The sequence below is a fragment of the Rhagoletis zephyria genome, unplaced genomic scaffold (assembly GCF_001687245.7).
Source record: "Rhagoletis zephyria isolate East Lansing unplaced genomic scaffold, Rhagoletis_zephyria_1.1 Rzeph_scaffold_15860, whole genome shotgun sequence".
Lineage (NCBI taxonomy): Eukaryota > Metazoa > Arthropoda > Insecta > Diptera > Tephritidae > Rhagoletis > Rhagoletis zephyria.
Genome location: NW_016172926.1, coordinates 285 through 11,002, shown reverse-complemented (window position 1 = coordinate 11,002; position 10,718 = coordinate 285). Strand labels below are relative to the sequence as shown.

Sequence of the window (10,718 nt, the reverse complement as noted above, 5' to 3'; positions counted from 1 at the left end):
GTTCTACCTTTAAGTAATACTTGTTTTACCCCCTAATTTATGGGACCATTTTCCAAAGTCAGCCCACCGTTATTCACTCAAAGTTGTATTCGGAACACGATATGACTTATGTAGGAACTGCATCCGGTTATAATAGCTTACGCTGCAAGCCTGATTTGCTTGGAATTTTGTTTTTCTCGTTGTTTTATTTAATGTGACTTGAAAATATTTTTCACTATAAGAAAATAATGAAATTCATTTCATTTGGGTTAAAGAAAACGACAACTGTGAAAAAATATCAACCAATACATTCAAATAAATTGTCAAATAAGCATATTTACATTTTTTGTTTTGCCTATTTGGATTACTGTATACTGTGTTCAGAAATACTTGAGTGATAAATTTAGGTACAGCAGTGACACTCAGAGTCAGGGACAACTTCCATTTATCAGACGGAAAATCAAATAGAGATTTGTACTATAAAGGTTTAAAAAGGTTTAACGAACTGCCAATAGGTATGAGAAGCTGCAATAGCTTACAAAAATTCAAGTTTATTATACGAGCATTATAAAAAACACATATAAGACTGCCATTGGGCCTCTCCATTCTAACAAAAAACTAGCATATGAGAGACGTTACGAGCATGGATCGGAAACTCGGCCTTTCCGACCATGCCCAACAGCTCGTCCGCAGTGCGGAGTGCAAACTAGATCTTTCCGCCCGTTGCACAGCAACATAATTATGAAAATAACATGGATCGGAAACTCGGCCTGTCCGACCCTGGTAAACACCTTTATTGACGCAGAGTGGAAACTAGGCCTTTCCGCCCGCGGCCTCGCCAGCTACTCAACCCGAGTTTATAATGTACATATTAATTAATTAATAGTACAATAAATTAATGTGTATAAATGTATTAAGTATGTATTTGAAAATTAGTAAAGAAAATATGAAAAAATTTAATATTTAACTTATCCTAATCCAATGTATATATACATGAATGTTCATATATTAATGCATAGTATTAGTAGAAAAGCAATCAATTAAATAAGTTGACAATGTAATTGACAAGATTTCTTATAGGTCTTAAAGACTGTCAATAAATAAATTAATTAATAATGGAAATGGAATGAAAATGTAATTTGAGTAATTTCGATTTTAACTTTGAACTTTAACAACTCCTGTAGTTATTTTCAGCAAAAAAATAAATTAATTAATTTGAGAATTTTAGGTATTCTGCATTTGTTCCATTGATATATCAACTTACATAATTAATATACATACATATGTATTGTTTTTTTTTTTGCGGGGAAGCCATGGGTTCAGGCTTGTTTTAGCTAATTTGCAACTGAACAGAAACTCGAGAATTCCCGAGACGTATTAAAAGGTCGATTAATAATATGTAAATATTTATTGATGTTTTATAATTAATTTTAACTGTGACAGTAAATACAATAAAAATATTTTCTTTTGCAAATAATATTAGTATAATTTTTAAGTATGGATGTATGCATATGATGTTTTATTTCTATTTTTTGATTAACTATGGGTATAATAGAATATAAGCAAACGCCTTAGCAAACCAACTATATCTGCCTTTTAATCCAGCAATTTAATGCTTTCAATAGCCAAATTGTATTTACTTGCAATATATTGCATACGATTTTGATTTCTACAGAATCGATTTGTATTCAAGTTCTTAAGGGTAACACAAGTTATTTTTTGAATAAAATATACATATCTGACACTCCAGTATTCCCTGATATGATTTCCAATTACCACCGCCGCTGTGGGCATTTGCCAAATAGTACAAAGCATGTTCGTACCATATGTTACAACACCGTATCCATCAGTCCTTCAATTGGTAGAAATTTAATGAAAAACATCCATAAAAGGAAAATTTGCTTGATCCGGATCAAGTAGATCTATTAAGAAGCATACAGTGCCAGCTACACCTTCATACAAGCTATGTGGCCGATCAGGAGTACGTGCACGATGCTTGAATTCAGAGTCAGTTAACAATTCCATATACTTGACGGCTCGATAGAAGTATTTTAGATCATTTGTTAAGCGGTAAAGCAGCAAAAATACGTAACCGTTGCCAGCGACACCGTGACAAATGCCTGGACCTTTGCGTAAAAATCCCTTTTTCCATACCAAATCACTTGAACGTCGCAATGCTTGCAAATATTTATCCTCCTTAAAAATTATATATGCTTTAGCAAGTATATAAACTACGCCTGGCGCCCCGTGACACCAATGCACCAATCGTTTTTCACGTCCACTTTTTAGATCCTCAAGTGCAACGGGAAAATTACCTTCAGAATCTTGAAGTGTTAGAAAGAAGTCTATTGAACGTTTAATATCACGTAATTCCGCGCTGGGAGCAGATATGGGATCTGTGCGAAACCATGGACTATCTAATAACATATGCAGAATAGCGCATAGGCCGTGCGCAGCACCTAAGTACTCTGTGCCATGATATTGATACATAAGAGGTAATGGCGCTTTAGTCTTTTTAGCATACTCTCTCCCGCTGTTAATTATCATTTGACAAATGGATGTTATATCGTCATCTGTAATTTTTTTCTCACAAAGTATATCATTTAACCAGTAACAACCGGATAAAAAACCTGCCCGACCTACCAAAACCTCATCGCAACCATATTTAGTATGCATAAATTCCTTACTGGAAGGGATTCCGGCTTTAAAGTTCTGCAAATCGTTGGACAACTCTTCCATATGTTTTAAATCATGAGAGATTGCAGCAGATACAGCATAAATTCCGGCATTTCCGCATAAAAATGAGTACCTTTCCGCTGAACGTTTTTTATATCGATCTGCGTTACATTTCGCATTGCGTATAAATGTCTCTGCGTGCTCAAGTGCCGAATACAGTTCTCTGGCCTTTTCCGATCTTGACATTTTCCAAAACATGAAGGCTATTCCCGCGTTTCCAACATATAAGTCGCCCCTGTGGTCTTCATCTGCGTTACCTGGTTGACAACTCTCCAAAATTGCATCAACATAGGTGCAAATAAGATTCTTGACGTGTTCTTCGTCAAATTCTATTGATGTACTTTCCGCACTGACAAAGTCAGGGAATGGGTTTTCCAAATAACGTTTCTCCATTTTTGTCTATAGTTTATAACGAACAATTATAAGTCATAAATCGATCAATAAGCATTTGCCGACAGGTGCTACACCCAAAATATACATATTTATATATAAGCATATGTACATAAGCACATTTTGATGTATGTAAATACTTATCTATGTTAATATATATTATAGCGGCAATAATTTACCCTTTGAAAAATTTATCTTTCTTAATTGTATAGTTGTGTTCCAAAAATATGCAGAAGTTTACTAAATATTGCTTGAAATACAATACCGGCGAACGGCAAACTTCGCCGAATTGGGCGATGCTGGCGTTCACCGTTCGCCCAGCTATTTCGCCTACTTAAACAGAATTAGAGCGGTAGCGAAAACAGCTGATCCCATTTGGTCGCCTTTATAATTTGGGTGACCATATTTAGAAAAAACTAAACCATATTTAGAAATGAGGAAATGATAACAAATATAAATGTAAAACAAAGAAAGATTATTATAAATAATTTGTTTCAAGCCAGATTTAACGAATCCACAACTATATTTTTCAAACAACAAAAAAAAGTCGTGTTTAGGTTGTTTTCTTTTAAAACTTTGAAAGCACAAAACAAATACGGCCACCTTTGGCACGCACAGCTGTCATCACCCAGCAGGGCGATAGAAATAAATCTATCGCCATGAAACGCCGCCAAGCGAACTTCGCATTTCGATTTGGCTGTGTTCAATTTCATATGCTTGCGGGTGTTCTAATTTTGACAGCGCGAATTTCGCTGTGGTGAGTTCGCAGTTCGCCGGCATTGTATTTCAGCTATGAGGTTGTTGTTTTTGTTTCCAATGCTATGCTCGCAAACCACGCTTCAAACGTCGAGCATGCTCGCTGAAAATCAAAGGCGCATATTCATAGTCATATTTAGTACTCAACTAAGTCGAAACTATTCTAAGGGCCGGTTGTTCAATGTCTGATTAGCACAAATTGGAGGAAAAGCTCCGGTTAAGCACAACTACTGCTTTATCGATCACATGTTATATGATGGGTGTCGATAACGTCGATAAAGATGTTTAACTGGGAGTTAGAATTAACTAGACATGGTGCAAACGGCCCTAAGTCGAAACTATTCTAAGGGCCGGTTGTTCAATGTCTGATTAGCACAAATCGGAGGTAAAAGCTCCGGTTAAGCACAACTACTGCTTTATCGATCACATGTTACATGCAGGATGTCGAAATCGTCGATAGTGTAGTGGTAGTGATAACCAGTAGCTCGTTTCTGTAACACCCGATTTACATGATTCAAGTACTTGAAAGCAATTCTTGCTCATTCTCTTTTGTGTTTTCTATTTGCTTTTACACGTTTCAATTCTGTTGAATTCAAGTTTTTGGTTCTTTAAATGGGAAGCAACGAAGATGCCAAAAGCAAAGCAAGAAAGTTGAAACGACTTGACGGTACAGACGCATGTGTACTCGCCCCTTTTCTTCTCACCCCCTCTCTTCCACATGCGAGCAGAATTGAATTCAATACTTGAACTGTGTAAAAGCAGTCTAACAATTCTCTACCGAGGCGAATTGAGATATGAATTCGCCGCCCTGTTCTCTACTGCTAATTAGGGCCTGTGCCAATTGATAGAAAAGTTCTATGGTGGAAAAACTTTTTACTATGGTGAGAAAATTTTACATTTCTGCTGTGCCAATTCGTAACTTTTTACTGCTGGAAATTTTTGACAGTTGCTTTGATGCACAAGAAGACTATCGAGTTTGCAATTTATAAAATGCAGCAATTATATAGAAAATATTTGCCTTTGATGATTTCAATCCTTCTGGAACTGAAATCCATGCATTTATTAGACCTTTTAGCAGTAATATTAGAAATAAAAACACGTCAAAACCGTCTGGTAAGTGTGTTCACAAAAATGTTTAAAACCGTGTACAATTGTTTCCAATAAAAACATATGTCGTTTTAGGGTATTATGTACATGCAACAAGACGTTTATTCCAAAATACTAAGCAGCATTATGAACGGCGATAACAAGACTACAAAAATGCATCTTAGGTTGTCCTCGGCTTTTCCTTTTCTTTTTTTTTTCTTCCTTTCTTTTATTTCCACTCGCTTTTGTTTTCTTTAATATATGTGTATACGTGCGTTGTTCGTTCTTCTTCTTGATAATGCTTGCTGTCAAATTTTTCACTAGCCCTGCCGTATCAAACATTTTTATTCACCTCATAGCTGTCAAAAATTTACTATCCAGAGAACTTGTCTATCAATTGGCACAGGCCCTTAGTAGGTGAGAGTGACGTATTCTCTCTACCAGTAGAGAAATAGTTGGTAGAGAAAAGTTACAGAAACGGGCTACAGACATTGAACAACCGGCTACAAGTCACAACTAAAGCTATTCATAGTCGCCTTAGTTTCGACTTTTCTGGCCAAGTACCAACTTAAAATTTAGTTTCGGCTGCAGCTGCAACTAAGACGTAACTAGGAAGAAGTATTTAGGGCCGGTTGATCAATATCTGGTTAACACAAATCGGAGGCAGAACTTCCGGTTAAATGCAACGACTGCTTTATCGATCACATGTTATATGCATGATGTCGAAATCGCCGATAATGATGTTTAACTGGTAGATAGTGATAACCAGACATTGGACAACTGGCCCTTAATCAAATTAAGGGAAAACAGACGAAATATGTAAAAATTAAGTTGGTAAAGGGTGATTTTGATAATATTGAATAATCTCCAATTAAAATTTACAAAGATGGATCCATTTTAATCGGAAGATGAAATTAAATGCGTATTACAATTCGAATATAGCTACATCACAATTTTATAATTGGAGTAATTTCGATAAATTTGCAAATAATAAGTCAGTTTCATGCTAGTTCTTTTAAAGTAAATTTGTGCATAACATTTAGATATCTACTATTTGTATGTTTCACAGCATGCTTTCGATAAACATCGACTTCACATCACTGCGGTTGTTCTGGCTATTTCACACAATTAACAAGAAAATGATACCTTATTCTTTTGCATAATCATGCAATGAAAATAAAAATTACATAAACGGATGATGAAACTTGATCTTATTTAATAAAAATGTAATTTTTCCAAAATATCGTAAAGAAAAATCGATACATTTTCACACTCGTTTTGCTACATCGTAAACTAAGTCGAAACTACTTAGTAGAAGTGTGAAATGCGAAAAGAATAGAGGTAAATTTTAAGTTGGTACTTAAATTTCAGTTGCAACTTTGTTAGTTTCGACTTAGTTGCTGGACTATTAATACGCGCCAAAATTGTTTGATTTTTTGCGAGCATGCTCGTGAACTGCCCTACAAACGCCGACCACGCACCGCAAGCCGCGCATGTGCGCGCACATGTTCGTCGTGTGTAGCCACTGTAATCGACTAAATTCTGCTTATATAGACTGCGTTTAAGTATACGTTCTGCGTTCTTGACTAATTTCGGCTTAAGCTGGAACAAAAATGCTTCAAACAAGTAAGGTCGGTGTTATGCAGACAAACTTTTGTTTGCCAAATTAAATGGCGGCTGCTTAGTTTGCTCGGAGGTGGTTATGTCGAGTTTGGCACAGGGATGCACGTTCATTATGGTTTTCATGGCTATTGCCAACACGAAATGAGAATTTCAGATGTACATAACGCGCACAATTTAAAATTTTTGTATATGACAACACCGAATTTGCTGCAGTTTGACCAAACAAAATTAGTTTGCTGTGAGAGTCGCCAAACTCGCTCTCTCCGAGTTTGCTGCAACAACAATTGCACAACACCAACCTAAGAGTTTCTCTCTATTATGGCCTCAAACCGACATATATACATACATGTTTCATTTGAATCAGTATTAAAAGCTCTATTGGCTCCTACATTCGGGTTTTGATAGGCGTTTTTTCCACATTTTTGGCCTATGTGCGCATAAATGTTGCGGTACCGAGTATCGAGAGTATTGGATATTTAAAAGTATTGACTCAGCACATCACTACTGCTGTCATCTCTTGATGGCGAATTAAATTTTCGCCGCGGTACTACTGAATGTCAAAATGATGTGTTTGTTGTAAACAAGGCGAATTCATTTTACAACAAACACATCATTTTGACATTAAGACGTACCTCGCCGAAAATCTAAATTCGCCATCAACACCACCTTGTATAAATTCGCCTTGACTGTGACGTTAGCAAAACAACTGACTCTGTCAAATTCACTGAGAGCCGATTAGCGGTATTGCTATCGGCGCCACCTTCTGTATTCTCCCAACCGTGGTCACTTAGAGGGTGGTTGTTGTATTTTTGGCAATTTCGGCATACCAGCGATACAGTAATGCCTACTCCATTCATACCAATTTTATTTCTGGGCAAAATGGAGCAGACAATTTTGTGAAAAAAGTATGCGTAGGTATCACTTACTACGTTTATACGCACGTAATATTTGCAAATAACAATTTGCAAAATGGTATTGCCGTATAAACTCTGAGTTAAATTTTTATTTGCAAATAACTCAATCACGCAAATAAGTATTGATTAACTTAACTTACTTAACTTTATTTTCTTTTTCGATGGTCATCTTTTGAAATTTTAATAATCATAACGTAGCCATTTTTAATTTAATTTTCTTTTTCGATGGTCATGTTATTGTCTTTTTATTATCAGGCAATATTAAAAAAGAATTTCTCACCATCGAATAAACAGTGAGTTAGGTATTTGCAAATTATTTTTAAGTTTTAATCATCATCATATCGTCGCCTGGGTAAAAGATTGTCGTATGTTAATTTCGGTAGGTTGTGGGAAATCGCGATTTAAGTTTGGAATACAATTCTCTGAAAATGTTACTAGTTCACAAAACTCTTAAATTATTTAATTTTTAATGCTCATTGTTAATTAGTTTTGAGTTTATGAAGGATTTTCTTTAGTAAAATTTTGTCGTAAGCGCCATTTGTCCGCAATTTGGCAGCCACTTTGTATGAAATGACAAAATGTGATCAAAATTTCTACTAAATTAACGACACTTTTTACTCAATATCTCGGAAACTAAAGGAGATATCCAAAAATGGTGATTATTTTAATATGGCTGCATCACTAACTAAATTATAGAAAAAATTGTAGTCAATATCTCGGAAACTAAAGGAGATATCCAAAAATGGTGATTATTTTAATATGGCTGCATCACTAACTAAATTATAGAAAAAATTGTAGTCAATATCTCGGAAACTAAAGGAGATATCTGAAAACTGATAACACCAATCGAAAGACCTTATTTCAAAATATATAACTGCATCTAGAACTAAAAATCGTCAAAATTGCGCTTACGACAATCTTTTACCCAGGCGACGATATGTGTGTGGTACGACCGAGCGGCCTTTTAAGCTTTACAAATAATAATTTTAAGGTAGAAAAATTAAACTGAATAATAATTATTACACTCAATATATTTGATCGAAAATATAAAAATTAAGTAATAATAATTTCTTTTGAGAGATGCAAGCTTCATTTAACTGGTGTGGGGTCCACTGATATATATATGTATTGTAAATAGTACCCAAAAAGTTATATTTTCCCCCTTTTTCTACTACCCGAAAATGCATGACCGCAATTGGCATGTAGAAAAAGTGAGGTTATGTAAGTGACATCACCTTAATATAAGTTGCGATCCCGTACGAGTCCGGACTAGTCAGAAATAGTCAGAATCAGTCAGATTTTACTGGAAAGCGATCACGTAATCGGTTCTCTGACTATTGAGAGGACAAAAAAGAGAGTAAATACGGTTCTCTCTCTGTCAGAAGTTACCAGTTTTAGTCCGAGAATTTTTTGATGGTAAATTCTGGTGAATGTGTAAAACGATCAGCTGTAGTGTGTTTGACAACCAAATTTTAAACAAAAGAAAAGTGCACTCTGCTAATTCATGTTGAAAAGTATTTAATTACTTGTTTAAGTGGATTCTAATGAATTTGAAAGTATTTTTGGTTATTTACATGTGTGAGCTGGATGTGTTTACATACAAAATAAGCAAAAATTTACAATCAAAATTTGGAGGTTATGTTGAATTTTTATTTTTTGACAGTTTTACTAGTCCGAGTCCGAGGAATACGGGATTGCACCTACAATTCACCATGAATTAAATAGGAAAAAAAAATAAACATAGTAGGGGCTTGTTCGAGGCACGTAATAAAAGTGCATTACTGCCGTACTGATGAAAAATGGCAACATTGTTGCAACTGCCCAACTGATAATACGTGATACTTTGGCCCCTATTATGAGTTTCTTTCGATCTTCGACTGTAGTCGAAAGTGCTGATCGAACGAATTTTCATTTGGTATTATGGCACTCATTCGGCGAAGAATAGCACTATTGTGAATTTTGCTCGTTTAGGTTGTTCACAATAGTATATTTTTGGCTGCGGAGACGCTGAAACGCTGGAATGGCTGCGCAAGGTAACCCTGAAGCCTTGGAAGGGCGCGGAAATTGTGGCAATGAATGCCACTTACGTGCCCAAACCCAGTGTATACGTTGGGTACTTTCCGGAGCCATCAACCACTCCAGTGGACAGTATCCTTGGCCTTGTCGAGGGTCAGAACGAAGGGCTGCGGGTAGGTAGCTGGAGGGTGCTCAACAGGGTACAGAAAGGACCCACCACTGAGCTCACTCTAGCGGTTGACCCGCACTCAGCGGAGACACTCGACAGGCTAGTCAATTATGGATATGGCAGGGTGCGCATCCATAAAAAAGGGAAGACGACTGAGTCGTCAGACCCGAAGGGTACACAGCCTGCTATAGCCAGTTCCTCCTCCACTGCACAAAGTGCGTGCATCAAAGAGGGACCTTGCGGTTCCAAGGACGTACCCAAGGGACTGTAAAGGTTACCTTCAGAGCAGTCAGGGGCGGCGGAGAAGGAAAAAGCACCTGTCCAGGAGTCCATAGAGCGGCCCTGCTGCTCAGAAGGCACTCCTGGCACGGAAAAGAGGGTACCTTCCAGCCCAGAGAAATCAAAGGCCCCTTTCGCCCAAAATCCCTTCCGCCCTCCGCTAAATGCGAATCAGAGACAAGGTCGAGGGGAGATTTCGATGGAGGAGAAAGATGGCCAAGCGGGCTTCAAGGCCGAAAAATGGCAAACCCCCCAAGCGATAGGCCTAGGCACATCAAGTGCCTGCAAGTGAACCTCCATCATGCAAAGGCGGCCTCTGATGTTTTATGCAGGAGGTTCAAAACAGAACTCTTGGATGTCGCATTCATCCAAGAACCGTGGGTTTTCGCCGGGGCTATTAAAGGCCTAAACGACTGTGATGGTTAGATAATTTACGATACCACACACTGCAGGCCCAGAGCGGCCATATTACTACGTAATAACATGACTTTTGTTCCCATTTCAGAGTTGACACAACAGGACTTAGCTGCTGTATGGACTAAAGTGCCCACTCAAATGGGAGAACAAGAGGTCGTTCTCGCTTCAGCTTACCTCCCAGGCGACTGCTGTGAGATGGCCACAAGGGAAGTAATAGCCCTAGAGGAGTACTGCAAAAGGAGAAAGCTGAAACTAGTAATGAGCTGTGACGCCAATGCCCATCACTGTGTTTGGGGTAGCTCGGACACCAATTCTAGAGGTGAGTCATTTCTTGAATTTATCACTAAGAACAA

The 10,718-nt window shown here is 37.2% G+C and overlaps 1 protein-coding gene across 2 annotated transcripts; it reads right to left on the bottom strand.

Moving 5' to 3' along the window:
• Window positions 1-1,372: 1,372 nt before the first annotated feature.
• LOC108379207 (lanC-like protein 3 homolog) lies at window positions 1,373-3,358 on the bottom strand. Of its 2 annotated transcripts, none has more exons than XM_017635534.1 (2): window positions 3,285-3,358; window positions 1,373-3,121 (listed from the first exon to the last, which is right to left on the bottom strand). In XM_017635534.1, exon 2 carries the CDS (start codon window positions 3,106-3,108, stop codon window positions 1,849-1,851), a length of 1,260 nt encoding a protein of 419 aa, XP_017491023.1. In that variant the 5' UTR covers window positions 3,109-3,121; window positions 3,285-3,358; the 3' UTR covers window positions 1,373-1,848. The 2 variants fall into 2 exon arrangements, with proteins under 2 accessions (XP_017491023.1, XP_017491024.1); XM_017635535.1 differs by having other exon boundaries at window positions 1,373-3,114.
• Between the last annotated feature and the right edge of the window lie 7,360 nt (window positions 3,359-10,718).

Coding starts and splice junctions, on each gene's coding strand:
- LOC108379207 (XM_017635534.1), bottom strand. CDS start 3,108: ATGGAGAAACGTTATTTGGAAAACCCATTCCCTGACTTTGTCAGTGCG.